The following is a 17062-nucleotide window of genomic DNA, read 5'->3' on the forward strand; positions in this document are numbered from 1 at the left end:
GTTTTTGTTTTACAAATTAGCAGTTAAAAAGTGACAAATACCTTCAATGCCTAAACATTCTTCTGCAATGCCCATTATGTTTAAATAATACTTTTTCTGGGAACAGGAGTATGTTCCCCAGCATTTCCTTTTTTTTCTTTCCTTTCTCTTAGGAATGCCTCTGGAAGCTCTCTATTGAACTCTAAAGCTGCACTCATTTCACCAATTGCAATTTGATTATGCAAATTATTTCATGAGTAGTTTAAAATCACATTCATGTTTTCTCGTTTCAAATTATAATACGGGTGGCTTATTTTGCTTTTATGTTTCTATTCCTACTGTTTTTTATTGTTTTTTCCCTCTGAGTTTTATTTAGTTATTTAATTATTTTAATTATTTATTTCTTCAGCTGTCTTACTAGAGTAGTAATAATTAGGGAAAGTAAACTTTTTTTACAACAAGACCATGTGAAGTCTTGAACTGAGATTATTTCCCTATTTTAGTAATCGTTGCTCATGTTAAACATGGCTTAAGGCAGCCAGTGCTCTGAAGAATAGGCATTCCATGAACTGATGTGTCTTAACTCCAGAATATTATGTGGGGTTTTATTGTTAATATTTCTCTCCTTCTGACAGTTTCTCTGTAGAACCTGGCACCACTTTAGCAGAATAACAAACATCAACCGCTGAATGTGTTAATACTGTGGAAAGCAATTTAGTATTGTATTGTTGTAAATTATGTCCCTTTACTAGCAGGTTGTTTTATTATGACAAAGATTTCAATTTTGTCTGTTCTCGTGGATGTGAGGATTTATTTGTGCAAGGTGCCAGCGCACTTGAGAAATGATGAGAATAGTTCGAGAGAATAAAATGTCTGCCTCTCAGAGGAAGGAGGGCAGAATGAATTCAGACATGAACTGGTTACAGAGAATAAGCAGTGAAAGAAACCATGATGGGGATGTAGGTCAATAGGTCGAATCAACAGGTCAGAGAGGGCTATCAATGAGAGAATCCTAAATAATAGTTATTATTGACCAAGGAGAGTCAGTGACCACTACTCTGATGATCAATAATTTCAGGCAGTGCAGTTAGGGATTTATTGAGCATTAAAATTCTTGAAATAAATAGGAAAAGAATGAGCATTTCTACTTTGTAGTTGAAGTTGGGCCTATATCTGAACTCAAACTTTTATTTGGGTTGTCTCCTTAATTTTGGGCCACTCCTTTGCGCTCAGGTGTGGGCCTAGAAATATGTTGTGGGGGAAGTTTTGGGTCTGTACTATTCCTTGGCATAGATGAAATAGCTCATTCACCACATCTCAGCATGCTTGTCCAACCAATGTTAGTTTGATAGATTGGCTAGAGAGTCCTTCCTGCGAGGCTCTCAGCGTCACCTGCTGCAAAAGCAGCTGGGATTTTAGGCAGCTGTAGCTCAAACTTACCTTGTAATATTAAGGATGCACAGCACTGAGGTGTTAGTTTTGGGCTGAAGTTTCTTTTCAGTGCCTCAGATATGGATATAGACTTAGGTTCTAGCAAACAATCCACAAAACCAATTAAAAGCAGCCTTGGAAGCAGTCTAATATGGCCTACGTCGGCCAACTTCTATGTGAGTTCAGATGCCCTCTTCTGTTCTCCACCTAAATCCAACTACCAGAAAACTACTGAAAGGAGCCTGTTTTTTTAGGAGAACATGTTGGGGTGAACACTGTCATGGGAAGTAGAGAAGAACCTAATGAATTCTGAGACCCGCAAGTTTAGACAGTCCTAAAAAATAAGCAGAGTAGCTGGGCAGTGTGTGTAGTTACATATCTAAATTTAAGACGGATGAGATTTAAGTGGATCCTGCCTCCTCCTTCTTTTGGATTTGCATATTTAAATACAAAATTTTCTTTTGTTGACAGTAAATTATGATTATCAGAAGGAACAAAGTCTGTTAGAGCAGAGTGGATGGCCATGGAAAAGCTGTGTTCCTAACTTTTCACTATCTTGCAATGGAATGGAAATACCGGTTTTTGGAACCTGTGATAGACTTGATATACAATAGGCCTTTCAAATAATTAAACAATTGTCCTAGTCATGATTTTTAAAAACAAAATTTTCTCTTCTGTGTTGACTTCAACAAAATGAGATGCACTTTTCAAACAGATTCTTCATCACAGTGTAATTCTGTAATGCCTCCAAAATGTCCTCATGGATAAAGCAGTATGAAGACATAGTCAAGATTTAGCTACATCTTTAAGGCTGGGGATGAAGACTGAAGAACTGCAGGCAGGAATGATGAAGCTCAAGGGTTTTATTTTAACAGAAATTTGCCCTCCCACCCCAAGCTGTGTAAGCTTGTTTTTGCTTCTGAACTTTATTACCGTATGCCCACCCAGCGTGAAAGAGTCAAGAATTTGCATATCCTCCATGTTAAAGTAATGTTAATGAGTATTCCCTACATGCTTCACATCACTCAAATGCACTGTGACAGGAATTTTGGCAGGATGCATGTGGTATTTTCACAAGGAACATACCTGTGTTCACATGCAGTTTTACATGCATATACTGCATCACCAGCAGCATGACCAGCAGATCAAGGGAGGGGATTCTGCCCCTCTACTCTGCTCTCATGAGACCGCCCTGCAGTGCTGTGTCTGGCTCGGGGGTCCCCAGGACAAGAAGGACATGGAGCTGTTGGAGCCAGGCCAGAGGAGGCCACGGAGATGAGGCGAGGGCTGGAGCGCCTCTGCTCTGGAGACCTCAGGCTGAGAGAGTTGGGCTTGTTCAGCCTGGAGAAGAGAAGGCTGCGGGGAGACCTTAGAGCCCCTTCCAGTCCCTGCAGGGGCTCCAGGAAAGCTGGAGAGGGGCTGGTGCCAAGGGCAGGGAGTGACAGGCCAAGGGGAATGGCCTGAAGCTGCAGGAGGGGAGATGGAGATGGGATGTGAGGCAGAAATTCTTCCCTATGAGGGTGCTGAGGCCCTGGCACAGGTTGCCCAGAGAAGCTGTGGCTGCCCCTGGCTCCCTGGCAGTGTTGAAGGCCAGGTTGGATGGGGCTTTGGGCAACCCGGGCTAGTGGAGGGTGTCCCTGTCCATGACAGGGGGTTGGAACTGGATGGGCTGTGAGGTCCCTTCCAACCCAAACCAGTCTGTGATTATATGTGCTTATGAGAAACATGGATAAAAATACACTTCTAAGCAATTATTTGGTTAAAGATTCAAAGGTTGTGTCAAAACTATATGTTCAAAGGGTGTCCTCACAATGGACGAAGGAGCACTTCTCAACTCCTTCCTGTAGGCTCCCTCTCATCTGCTCCCTGACTGTTGGGATGAGCCATGGGCATACACTGTCCCCCTTATACATGCTCTGACTTCTGTGAGGAGGAAACCTGAGCATCAGGAATTTTCAATGTTTTCTAGTTACGTTCTTGATTTGGACAACGATGGGACCACAGCTGCAGTTTGTACCATGCAACTTAGGCAGAGCGATGTGTAAAAAATATCTCACCCTATATCAATTGACTAGACCTAGGGGCATAATTACTGGAGAACTTCCCAGACTTATCTGAAGTAAAATAGTGACATCAGGTACGCTCTAGTTTAAATCACCATTAGGTCAGTGATATGTGAGTGATTGAAAAATTTCTCTCAAATGAGAATTCTAGATTGTTCTTTCTGCAAAACTGGAGGGAATTTCAAGAGAGGTCCTACAGCAGTTTGCCACCAGCCTAATTTAGCTGAGGAACCCAAGTCTAATAGCCATAGCTATTTCTGTAGTCAGGGGAGAATGACTGTAATTTGATCAGCAATTTATATCTTCTGTGGGCTGAATTGTCCTCAGGAGATGCCTGCTTCTTTCCATGGTCTCCAGGAGGAGGCTAGGCTCCTAATTTATGCAGCTTGCTTGAGCGCCTGAATTAGAAGGAGAAATTTTGGTCATTACTTCTGTGTTTTTGGTGCATTAGAGACAGGAGTTGGTCAAAATAAGTTACTTTAATTTGAAGCTAATCTCTGAAGTTTCAGAGAAAGAATATGCCTTTGTGAGCCAGAAGAGACTGCTTTGTTCTTCTAGTTGTACTTTGAAGCAACATTTCTGTAATTTTTTAACCCATCATATCTGCAGTGTTATCCATAGAAAACCCATCATGGATCATTGATTTCAAGTGTAATTAATATTTAGCTTATTTGTACTGCCTTTTATTTCAAATGTTTTTGTAAGGGAATAATAAAAGGAAGTGTGTTATCACTGAAGGAGAAAATGCATTGCCTATAATCAGGGATAAGCTAAACAATACTAGAGTGCACATGATGTTTCAGTTTTAGAAGTCCTCCAGATTCTAGCTAACATGTCTTAACTATTTAAGCCATCAGAAAATTGTGAATGTTATTGTTTTTTCCTTCCTTCTGGGTTTCATACAATGTGCTTGATTCCTATTACCAGGAGAGTTTTGCTAATTTACACCTGTTGAGAGTCTGCTGTCCTTTGATAATTGGCCATGTGGGTGAATGACTCCCAAAATTTTGTCTGAACATCAAATATCTGCATGCATAAATTGTTAAACCAAAGCATTTTTCCTCCCGTATAGCATATAATTTAATCCATTATTACTGCCACCTTTAAAGACTGCCTATGCCTGAAAGCAGAAAATTAAATAACTGTTTGCCATTAATACAAATTGTTGTGTTTTGACAGCTTGCTAATCAACTAAAGTAAAAATGGTGCTGTACAAATAGTGCAGTTGCCTTTTAAGTAACTTTTTTTTACGTGCATGAGAATTCTCCTTCTTTGGGCCTTTGAACCCTTATAGGACTTGTCCTCTGTGATATATTAATATTCAGAAGCATAAATAAAGCTTTATTTCAGTTGTGCTGTGATGCAGAGTGGATTTCTCTGTATAGTTACTCTATACATAATCTTGGGAAACCTTTGACCCTCACATGCTGGCTATAGATGTTACTTCCACTATGGACTGTAGCAATTAACGTGCATTGAGCAGATTTTGACATAACGATATCCACTTTATGCAATATTCAGGTATGGGCTGTTTCTGGGGAGCTGAGAGGAAGTTTTGGAGACAGAAGGGAGTCTACTCCACTCAAGTGGGTTATGCAGGAGGGTATACTCCAAATCCTACCTACAAAGAAGTCTGTTCAGGTAAGTCTTCCTCTTTGGTTTTTAAGGATTGTGAGTAGAATCCTGTCAGATTATGGGTGACAACGAAGGGTAAAATGAGTGACTGCAGCAACTAAAGAAATTGGCTGTCTAGTCAACCCTGGTACCGGCCTTGCATCCTACACTGTAATGAAATCTATGGTATGTCCATCCTGTTGTCGTCTCCTAATAATTAATGAGTTAATATATGTGCAAATATTCTGAGGAAAAAGAAAAAATAATTTCTTCAGGAAATGAATTCTCTTTCAAATTATGCAAATGTCTTCCTTAGAAAAAGCATCAGTTTTTGGTTTACTTTTGTCTGTATCTGAGTATGAACAAAACTCAGAAAACACACATTCTGCCTTTTTCTTTCCCTATAACCAGGAGGTTATGTATGGAAAAGTCTAAATTTCTCATTTGCATTAAATTTTTATACAGTTCAGTGCACAGCATCCTGTCATTTCCACGCCAAACCCTTGCATTTATTTTTCATTGCACTCTTGTACTAAGCCTTCTACAGTACTAATAGCCCAATACAGTTTCTTTCTGCGATCTAAAACATAGAACCACTGGCAGCCAACTGGCTAATGTTGCTGTTAAAGCAAATTCGTGCTTTCCTATACTCGCTGGTGGAGAACAGCTTGGCAGTTTTCTTTTGGTTTATTTTCTTGTTAACACTTTTTATGCCAAATGCTGAAGCTGATATACTGCTCTGACTGACAATCTGTCACATAGGCTTGATGGAAAGAGTGTAAAAAGTTCAGTGGCACAAATAAATAATGGACACCAGCAACTGTGCAGAAGTGCTGCAAGACACCCAAAAACCCAGAAACTTTCTGGAAATAGTAAAAAATATGAAAAGAGATGTTTTAATGTGGTATTCTATAGACAATACTGAAGTCATAAGACATTGCCTTATAAACGCTAAAGAAAAGATATAGATTAGGGAGAATTTCTGGTGGGAACTTATAGCAGTATGCATGCTCCTGAGTGCAAATACCTAGTTTATAGAAAATTAAAAATATCTAGAACAAAAAAACCCCAATACCATGCCTTTAGCATTAACTGATGCATAGATACCCAGAACTCCTGCAAAATGTAGCAATAAGAAGCTTCATCTATGGAAGGATCAGTGATGCCTGTCTTATTTATCCAAACGTTCCATTACTTCCTAATACTCCTGCACTCTTGTATTTTGTAATTTCATCTTTTGCCTGCACTATCTGTAACTTTTATAAGCATATATGGCCCAACACCTATCTGGTAATTATTGTCCACTCTGTTTAATGGCCTGGGTATTAAATAATTATATTAGTATATAGAACAGGAATGTGCAGCACAACTTCTCTTTCCCAACACACTCATGGTTCCAGTACACCGAGGGTAGTTGTGATGGACTGTTGAGTGTTTCTCCAAAGATACTGAGTGCGGGCTGTTGGCCAGGGAGAGATGTGAACACGGACAAGATGGTGTAGCCAGGGAAGTAACAGAAAGTTACCATCTCTTTTAATTGTGTGCAGTATAGGCTGGTTTTATATTTCAGAATAGCTCCATAGTATTGTGAGCTTTGTGTTTGAGATCATTTGAAAGCTTTTTGTAGCTACTTTCTGTGTTGTATTTTATCAATAGTGAATAAAAATAAAAATGGTAATTAAATAATAAGAATCCTGGAATAAAGAAATGGGAAAAATCTTTGACATCTATTTTCTGATAGGTTTTTTTTTTTAGTTAGATTTGTTGTGCAAAACCACAGCTGAGGTTGTTTTTCTAGTGCTTGTTTTTATACACATTTGTATTATGGATTTTTATATGCCTCCAGATGCTGGACACTGGAGGATTTTTTGCTCAGAGATACCCAGAAGTATAAGCACATATTTCGTAGTCTTGTCTGTGTGAACATAAATGGGATGTGTATGTGTTACACATTTCAGTTCCTAGTTGTGCAGCTGAGCTGAGTTGGAGAATTTACTGATTTCTGCATGCTATTTTCTTCCTACTTAGCTTCCTCTAGCTCTATTTTATTCTGATTTTATTCTGATTTTTTTTTTGGCAGGTTTTTTTTTTCATCTTTGAACATACTTTTTGGAAATCTCTTTAAAGAGAGCTCTCACAAGCTCCCCTAAGATATTGCCATCTGGCTGCCTCTAGTTGCCATAGTTTTCACTGGGAAGAACAGTTCTTATGAAATAGTAGACTTCAGTTATGCACTGTGTGATTGCCGCTTTCTTATTCGTCTGTTCTGGCAAGATCATATCTATAGTAAACACTTAACAGTCATGTCCTCTAAATCCAGCTCTAGAAAGGACACCAGGGCTGTCTAAACAGTATCCACTTGGCAAGTCTTTGAGCTTTGTTTTCAGGCCATGCAGTCCTGGGAGTCTGTGCAGGAGAGTTATTTCAGTCCAATGCTTTTCCGCCACTCTACTCTGAAGAAAAAAACCCCAACAATTCTTTGGATGAAACATTTAGCACTTCTGCTAAAAGCACATTGTCAGCTAGATTTCAGGCAAAATGATGTGGATTTACTCTTTCCCGCCTGCTAAGGTCACTCAAAATAGATCAACTAATGGTGGTGGTTTTTATTCAATTGCCTAAATGTAGGATTTCATGCCATTTGAGATGTTTGAGAATATCTTACGTGCCACGCTATAGTCACATCTGACGGTTTTTCATGGATGCCCTTGGATATCTCAAAAGTAACTGGATGCCTATATGTGAACAACTAATTCAAATCTAAGGTATCTATGTGTACATTCGCTATCCATAATTCTATCTGGAGCTAAGGACATGGGCCATGCACTGTTGATTTATGTGCATACGTGCTGCTTCATGATGTGGAGACAGGGGAGTATGTGCCGGCTGAGGCATAAGATTTTCCAATCTCTTGTTTTTGGATGTTCTTGGATGCATGCACAGTTTTGATCATGTATCTAATCCATGCATGTTATATATCATAGAATCATAAAATCCTAGAATAGTTTAGGTCGGAAGGGACCTTTAGAGATCATCTTGTTCAAACCCTCATGCCATGGGCAAGGATATCTTTCACTAGATCAAGTTACTCAAAGCCCCATCCAACCTGACCTTGAATACCTTCAATGATGGGACTTCCACAGCTTCTCTGGTCAACCTGTGCCAGTGCCTCACCACCCTCACAGTAAAGAATTTCTTCCTAATATTTACTCTAAATCTACCTTTCTTCAGTTTAAAGCCATCCCCCCATTCTGTCACTACAGAACTTGGTGTAAGGTCTTTGTTCATCTTTCTAATAAGCCCCTTTCTGTATTGAAAGGCTGCTATAAGGTTTCCCCAGAGCCTTCTCTTTTCCAAGCTGAACAACCCAACTCTCTCAGCCTGTCTTCACAAGAGAGGTGCTCCAGCCCTTGGATCATCTTCATGGCCTCATCTGGACTCGCTCCAACAGCTCCACGTCTGTCTTGTCCTGAGGACCCCAGAGCTGGATGCAGGACTGCAGGGGGGGTCTTACAAGAGTGAAGCTGAGGGGTGGAATCGCTGCCCTCAACCTGCTGGCCATGCTTCTTTTCATGCAGCCCAGGATACAACTGGCTATTTATCCGGACTGCAAGCTTACATTGTTCGCTCATACCTAATTTTTCATCTGCCAATATCCCCATGTCCTTCTCTTCAAGGCTGCTCTCAGTCCATTGACCCAGTCTGTGCTGATACTGTTGATTGCCCTGACCCATGTGTAAGAAAGACCTTGCACTTGGCCTTGGTGAACTTCGCGAGGTTCACATTGGCCCACTTCTCAAGCCTGTCAAGGTACCTCTGGACGGCATCCCTTCCCTCAAGCATACCACCTGCACGCTCAACTTGTATTACTCACAAATTTGCTGAGGGTGCACTCAATCCCATTGTCCATCTCATTAATAAAGATATTGAACAATACAGGTCTCAATACAGACCCCTGAGGGACACCACTTGTTACTGATCTCTGTTTGGTCATTGAGCTGTTGAGTGCAATTCTTCGGATGCAGCCATTCAGCCAATTCCTTATCCATTGAGTAGTCCATCCATCAAAGGAGTATCTCAAATTTAAAGACAAGGATGTTGTGTGGGACCATGTCAAAGGCCTTACAAGATAGATGATATCTGTTGCTCTTCCCTTATCCACTCACACAGTCACTCCATGGTAGAAGGTCACCAGAATAGCGAGGCGACTAATCAAGCAGGCTTTCTGCTTGAAAAGCTGATATTTCTTACACTGCAAGAAATAAATTTCCTGCCTGCTGATATACCAGCAGCCAAAAGTGACAGGCATATATTCATGTACGCTGGCTTACAGAGTCCACAAAGGTTTTTGTCTTCTTGTATGTTTAGGAAGTTCCATAATAATCTTAAATAATATCTTGTTTGGAGACCTCTGAGGAAAACACTGCATTAAATATAATTGATCTTAAAGTCTGCAGTAACATGGCACTAAGATCTGTGTTTAAATACCTGTGAATTGAGGAATTACTGAGATGGAGGCTTGGAGCATTTTGACTGCAATTTGATATTCTGCTTCAGTCTTTATCCTGAAGCTGGAGAGGGACTGTTTACAAGGGCATGTAGTAGTGACAGGACAAGGGGTAACGGCCTTAAGCTGAAGGAGGGGAGATTTAGATTAAATATTAGGAAAAAATTCTTTATGACAGTGGTGAGGCACTGGAAATTTGTTAGTCTTGAGTAAGTATCTTGTATAGAAAACAAGAAAATGCTTAAGAGTTTTCTTCATATTTTTTAGTGTATTTTCTAGAAAGGAAATGTTGTGTTACTTCAAGTGAATACAGGTCTGTTTTCCATATCAGTGGTGTTCCAGTCTTCTACCATGATCTTCATTTGATGGACCTCACTGGGAGGAAAAGTGATCTGCAGATCTACTATTAAGCTCTTTGGGGGAACACCATTTCTCTTACAGCAGCTAGGTGATGGCTGTACTATTACAACACTGTGGTGGTACCCCATGAAAACTTAAGCCTGTAAGGGCAAACCTCCAACCTCATAAGCCTTGAAGAGCAGCATGATTTACCTCTCTGTTGGAGAGGTGGGGAAGTCATGATTCTGCTTGGAAAGTCAGATCAGTGTTATCCTGTTCAGATGTGGGACAGGTCATTTGAAGATTGTCCTATCAGTTGACGTGGTATTGCCTTGCTAAATCGATGTTTAAGAGATAATTGAGTTACTCTGAAGCTTATGAATACAGTGCTGGAAATTATTTTTACATTTTGTGGTGACAACCATATAGATGAAAATCTGAAATGGCATTCTGGAGTGCATGAAGGATTTTGAGCTATTTTCGGTGCATTAGCCTAATACATAAATACACCATTTTTGGCCAGCATTAGACAACCCAGGATGTTCATTCAGTACAAAACATCTTTTCATATTTTACTTACAGATGTTCAGAACAATTCTGTTTATCTGTATATTCATAAGCTTTTTGAAATCCGCAAAGCTCAAGTGGCTCTGAAATCAGAAGGGAAAAACTCTGCTGTTGTTATTCATAAACTGGTTATGTACAATTATCATATAAAATATGCGGCTAACGATTTTCTTAAAAACAGGGCAGTTTATAGGCTTATGGTTCAAGCTGTTAACATCTAAGCAGGTCATTTTATTTTGTTTTGGGTTTTTTCCTTTGTTTATCTTCGGTGACTACAATGTAAAGAAAAATAGATTAATATGCCTGTTTATTATCCAATATTAGAAGACTTAGTGAACATAACAGTAAATTCAGTTAGTTAAACCAATTTGTAATCTAGTCAATTCTCAGTACCTTTCTGAAGCATATTCTCTTGTGCACAAGTCACATTTCTTAATAATTAACAGTGCAATATAAAAGTATGCCACATGACTTAGTTTCTGTGTTGAGTCACATAAACTACTTTATTGTGAAGTTATTTCACATTTCCTATGCAGCAAACCCACGTTTTTCTGAGGAATAGTATTGCCTCTTGCATATCAATTAGTCTTTTGACTGATTCTTATATGTAGGAGTTCCAGTTCTCCTTAAAAAGTCTAGGCTTCCAGAGGTCATCTGGAAGACTTCTAAATAGCTGATGGAAAAGAGTGGAGAAAGGCAAAATTAATTTCTTGCTCTGTTACCTCCTATTCCTTTGGTCAGTTGGTGATTTACAAAGTTAATTCCATCTCTACTTCATCTTAGTTATACTTGAAAGAAAGGGCAAGACAACTATTCAAGTCCACAGCAGGTTGATGGCTAGCATGTCTTTGCTTTAAGAAAGAAAATGCGTGCAGAGGGTTTGACTCCATCATGTGGGGCTTATTTGACATATTTGTGCAGAAACAGCATGATCATTAAAGCCAACAACAGAAAATCTGACTAGCATTTTTCAGGAGTTATTAATAGCAATATAGAGCAAATGTAATATGGGAAAATATTTCCTTCTTGGATTTCCCATTCTCTACAAAATACAGATGAGTGCCCTATGACGAACTATCAGTGTGTTGAGACAGTGCCTTATATTGCTTGCAAAGCCCTTCATTTAGACATCACAACACTATTCCAAACTGGGTCTGACTCTCCAAAATGTTTAAATGTATAATTAAACTACAGATATTCCCTTCACTTTCTGTAGCTTATAAAGGGATCTGAAGGTTTTCATGAACAGAAACTAAGTCCACAAGATTAAAGTTTCCAAGCAGTAATGAGAATGGCTCAGAACATTTTCTTTTATTATTAAATCGCTGTCAAGAGAATAGATTCCTGTTGTGCCTTTGTCTGTTCTTTTTTTCTTATAAGAACAGGATACAGGAATTTTAATGACTTACAGATTCTGTGAAGAATATCAGTGTTCACCAGGCCCTTGATCTCTACAGCGTGCCTTGATACTATTGGCCAATTGCTCCACCTCTCCCGTTTTTTTTTGCCTAGTTCACCTGTAAGGAAGGAAGGAAGGAAGGAAAGGTCAGCCAATCAAAGTGCAAAGTACTGTACTGATCAAAGTTAATATGTACTGTGGATATTAGTGTTTTGTATATTTTTTGTAGCAATTGAAGAACAAGATTTTGTAGAAAATATGTAATTTTTATTAACTAGGCCACAGTTAGAATAAGTTCTGTCTCTGTAATCATGAGACCATAGTCCTAGGATCCTCCTAGCTGTGCAGACAAAATCTCGATGTAACCCTATAAACTATAATTTGTCCTCGATGCAATTGCTAAGTCATGAAATAAAATGAATGTACCAATTTCGCTTCAAAAAATCATTTGGAAAGGTGATAGCAGATGCTGCTGCAACGTTAAAACCTTGGCAACAAGAAATATAACAGATGCATTGAATTTCAGTTACCTCCTATATTGCAGTTCTACCTAGAAAATTGTCTATGTTGACATGACTGACATGTTCTTTTTCAACAGAATAGCTTCTTGTTGACCAAGAAAACTTCATTATAACTTAGTATACCAGGACAGAGAGATGTGTTCTGTAGATTCATCATTTAAAAATAAAAGGCAGAATAAATATTTTTACCAACCATTGTGTGAAAAACAAAAAGCTCCCTGTCCACAAGGGATGGTAGCTGATCTGCTGAGGGAGTTCTGCTACATCTTTAATCAAGGTGAAGTTTACATTTCCATTTCAGAATTTAACTTCTCAGGGTTAATACCTTGGCCAATTCAGGCTTGAAGAAATTAAACTGATATTTATTATTTAAATACCTGATTGTGCCTTGTGGCAAATTTAAATCCTAATAGTCTCACTGTTATCCTCTGTTCCTTTTATCTATTTATTTCAGCATTGCCCATAATCACAGGCTTAGGTAGTAGTAACAGTATAAATACTAAATATATTATTTATTATTAACAACTTTATTTGAATTATATTCCGCTGAGATGTGTTGTTTCCATCTTTCTCATCTCCTGGTTTTATTAAAGATATATATAAGATGAAAATGTGATAGCCCCAGAGGTTGAAAGAGCCATTACAGAACAAGTCAAAGACAAAATCTTCTGACCTGGAGTCTACACTAAATTCCAAAGGACTTTCATTTTCAGAAGGGATTCCATGCAGGATTACAGGCTGAGAGAGTTGGGCTTGTTCAGCCTGGAGAAGAGAAGACTCCGGGGAGACCTTAGAGCCCCTTCCAGTCCCTAAAGGGGCTACAGGAAAGATCGCGGAATCATAGAATCATAGAATGGTTTGGGTTGGAAGGGACCTTAAAGATCATCTAGTTCCAACCCCCCATGCCATGGGCAGGGACACCCTCCACTAGACCACGTTGCCCAAAGCCCCATCCAACCTGGTCTTAAACACTTCCAGGGATGGGGCCTCCACAACCTCTCTGGGCAACCTGTTCCAGTACCTCACACTCTCACAGTAAAGAATTTCTTTCTAACATCTAATCTAAATCGACCCTCCTTCAGCTTGAACCCATTACCCCTTGTCCTGTCACTACACTCCCTGATAAACAGTCCCTCACCATCTTTCCTGTAGCCCCTTCAGGTACTGGTAAGCCGCAATTAGATCTCCCCAGAGCCGCCTTTTCTCCAGGCTGAACAATCCCACCTCTCTCAGCCTGTCCTCATAGGAGAGGTGCTCCATCCCTCTGATCAGCTTCATGGCCCTCCTCTGGACTCGCTCCAACAGCTCCATGTCCTTCTTGTCCTGGGGACCCCTGAGCTGGATGCAGTACTCCAGGTGGGGTCTCACAAGAGTGGAGTAGAGAGAGGGGCAAAGTGGAGTAGAGGGGCAAGAGTGGAGCAGAGGGATTTAGAGACTTGCAAAGAGAAGGCAGTCACTAAGGAAAGAGCTTGTTTTCAGTCAGCTGGTTACACTGAAAAAACTAAATAGAAATAATGTTTGGTCGGTTCAATATTTTTTCCCCTAATTAGTTTTGGCTAATAGAAAAAACAAACAAATTAAGGAATTGGGACCAAGTAGAACACTGATTTTGTTTTAAATTGTTCCTGAATTTTTAGGAAAGATGAAGGTAATGGTGCCATATTTTAGAATGGCACTTTGGTGGGAACTAAAAGAAAAATCAAAATATTTCATCATGAAAAGAACAACACCCCCTCCCCCACCACACACACACTTTTTACAATTCTACAGTGGCATCCATTAAGTGAAATCATCACCAAAATTGCAACATTTTTGGGTCAGCCTCAGGATGTATTTTGGGAGGAAAAAGGCTCATAAAATAGCAAGAGATTACAGCTGTGCACAGCAAGAAATATTTTCTAAGAGAGATCAAGCAGTTTGTTTGAGGAGTCCTAACTTACCTTGGTAGAGCCAAGAAATGAAGGATCCTTCAGGGAAGTCATCTTTCAATTTAATCGCTGATGATTTGCTGTGGGCTAGGACTTGAATACAGCTATTGTAGGTGTATTCTTTTTAGAAGAAACAAAAATCTTTCAAATGCTTTGATGCACTAAAAAAAGCAGAGCTTGTAAAGCTAGGATAGGCTGTAAATTATGTTCGAGTCACAATTCTGGTGTAAGAGAAGGTATAGGATGCCATCTCTGCATTCCTGCATAAAGTGTCAAAACCTATTGCCAGGTAGGGTCCATCACGTAGTTTGTGTGCTGTCGGGTTGGATGCCCTAAGTACTACTGTAATCACAGGAGTAAGCTACGAAGCCCAAGCTACTGAAAAGACAATTATCCAATTTTTATTTGAATACCCAAAGTGATAGAAAATCTGCCATTTCCATCAGCAGGAAATTTCCCCGCAGTAATAGGGTGCAACAGCCCTCATAATTGATTTATAGAAGGTCTCAGCTAGATCTGTTTAAGACTGCAGCAGAGATCTTTACCACCAGAGCTCAGAGGATAATCCACAAGCCACAGAAGATACTGCTGACAAAAGATAACTGAGGTACGATTGACACACGGGCTCCTTCTGCTTTTTGTTCATTGATTTCAAGTTCCTTTACAAAAATTGTGTCTTCCCATGTGGGACCTGTCTGCTCCTACAGCATGGGCAGGAGGGAGGGTGGATCGCTCTTTTCTTGACCCCAGGATCCAAGATTTGTTTAATTAAATATGTTAGCCATTGCTTGACTAGCTCAAAGGTTTATTTTGGTCTTCACTCAGGAAGTAAATCACCTTTTTATTTAAGCTATCTTTCTGGAAATTTCTGGGATATATGATCACAAAAAAGGGAGAAAATAAAAGGAAAGTATTTGATTAGTTGAAATATATCTGCTGTGTTCTTTTCACACCAAGGATGCCTTTAATCTAACAATCTACTTCAGCGAAAGTTAGCGTGAGTTCTGCCTTCATATACCTCACAGCTTCCAGGTATTAGTGATTTAGTATTTGATAATCACTGATGACCTTTTCTGTGTTAATTTGTTTATCCATTTCTTTAATATGATTTTATTTGTGACATTCACAAATATGAGGGGAAATTGTGGTTTCATTAACTCTAGTACTGAACCTGTGCAGGAAGTTTCAAAGAAAACTTGCTATAGTTAAATGATATTTTGCTAAAGGTTATTTCATGGCAGCTAGGTATCAATATGTCTGGGAATGAAGTATTTATTCTGAGGAGTAAGTAAAAGACCTTCATTTGCTTTACTGACAGTCTGCCTTATTAAGGAGTATTCTGCTAGTGACATGCTGTATCTCTGTACCATCAGTAGAGCTCAAAGCAACAGGTAAGCTGGGAAGTGGAGCAAAAACAAGGTAATGGGGAAAAAACAAACAACAGATCCATCACAGGAGATCTGAAAATATCACTTTTCTTTTTTTGTTTTCTTCTGAACGGTTAGTGCTTTGAAACACTTCTGTGATACATCTTTGGAGGCTTTCACTCTGGCACCAGGAAGGACATTTTTCTTCATGGTTGCACATCATGTGGCATCAGCCTCCCTGGTGTGCTCCATGCACAATGCTACTGGCAGGAGGTGTTTTGTCTTACCCCATAGTTATAATAGTTGCTGTCATCAGATCTCTTCAGCCTGTTGATATGGACAAAGTGGCCAGCCTAAGGTATCTGGCCTTAAACCTGTACTTCAAAAGGAGCAGGAGCTGCCTGCCTCGGGTAGAGTCTACTTGGAGCTGCAGATACTCTTAAAAAAATCAGCATGCTGGACTCTCCTGAAAGGATACCTTCTCCTTGGCTTCTAAAGAAACTTCTTTGTTATCAACACTAGCTGACGTGTGGATGCACAAACGCTGTCTGGAGGATAAAAAGTTCAGTTGCAAGGTGAGTTCTGTTGTGAAGTTGGCTGTACAGCCAGAGAGTAATCCGAGGCCTGTTGTATTTACTAGCAAATAGTTTGCACTGAGAAACTCACTGGACACTTTGGATCATCCTCTTGTTTTTGATCTTTTTTGAGATGTATTGTCTATACTGACATTCACAACAAGCCCTATAAACCCATGGATCCTAGGAGTTCTCTGGCTGGGAAGAAGCATGAAGGAATTACCAGCTTTGCCTCCTCATCTCTGCATGCGGTGCATGCCTGGAGACATTTCTGTACCTATCACTAAGCGCAAAAATATATTGTGGCAGTGCTGGCATACACACGCGCCCACAGTACTGACACACAGATCAAATATACCTGGAAAAAAAACCAACCTCGACATGTGGCTAACCTTATTTTGTGTCTACTAGTTCCCCACTTGCTTTCATTCAGTGTTTATTCAGTGAAGCGATTCAATTAGAAACTATTTTTATTTTCTTTCCGAGGAGTGAAAAATGTTAATTGTAGCTGAAATGCCTTCAAGTGATTCTGTTCTAATGTCACATTTCCATAAAGTCTATACAGTTTGCTTTCTGCTAAAATAGTACAGCAGTAGAACAAAAATACTAAAGAAGTATCATTAATGTTTTGAATGCGAGACTTGGCATGGACTATGACCTTGCTGGGTAAAGCACAGAAAAAAAAATAAGGCCCTTTCCTCCCAAAGCATACCATATAAGACTAAAAGAAAAGACAACAGATTGCTGCAGACAGTTGGAGAAATCAAAAGAA

General features: G+C 39.6%; 1 protein-coding gene across 1 annotated transcript in view; it reads left to right on the top strand.

Moving 5' to 3' along the window:
• Positions 1-17062, top strand: part of MSRA (methionine sulfoxide reductase A) — a 293944-nt gene that overhangs the window by 134938 nt on the left and 141944 nt on the right. The window contains exon 3 of the mRNA XM_054821004.1: positions 4995-5114. Within this exon, the coding sequence (XP_054676979.1) occupies positions 4995-5114 (120 nt within the window). The remainder of the gene's footprint in view (positions 1-4994; positions 5115-17062) is intronic.

Source organism: Grus americana, chromosome 3 (genome assembly GCF_028858705.1).
Source record: "Grus americana isolate bGruAme1 chromosome 3, bGruAme1.mat, whole genome shotgun sequence".
Taxonomy (NCBI): domain Eukaryota; kingdom Metazoa; phylum Chordata; class Aves; order Gruiformes; family Gruidae; genus Grus; species Grus americana.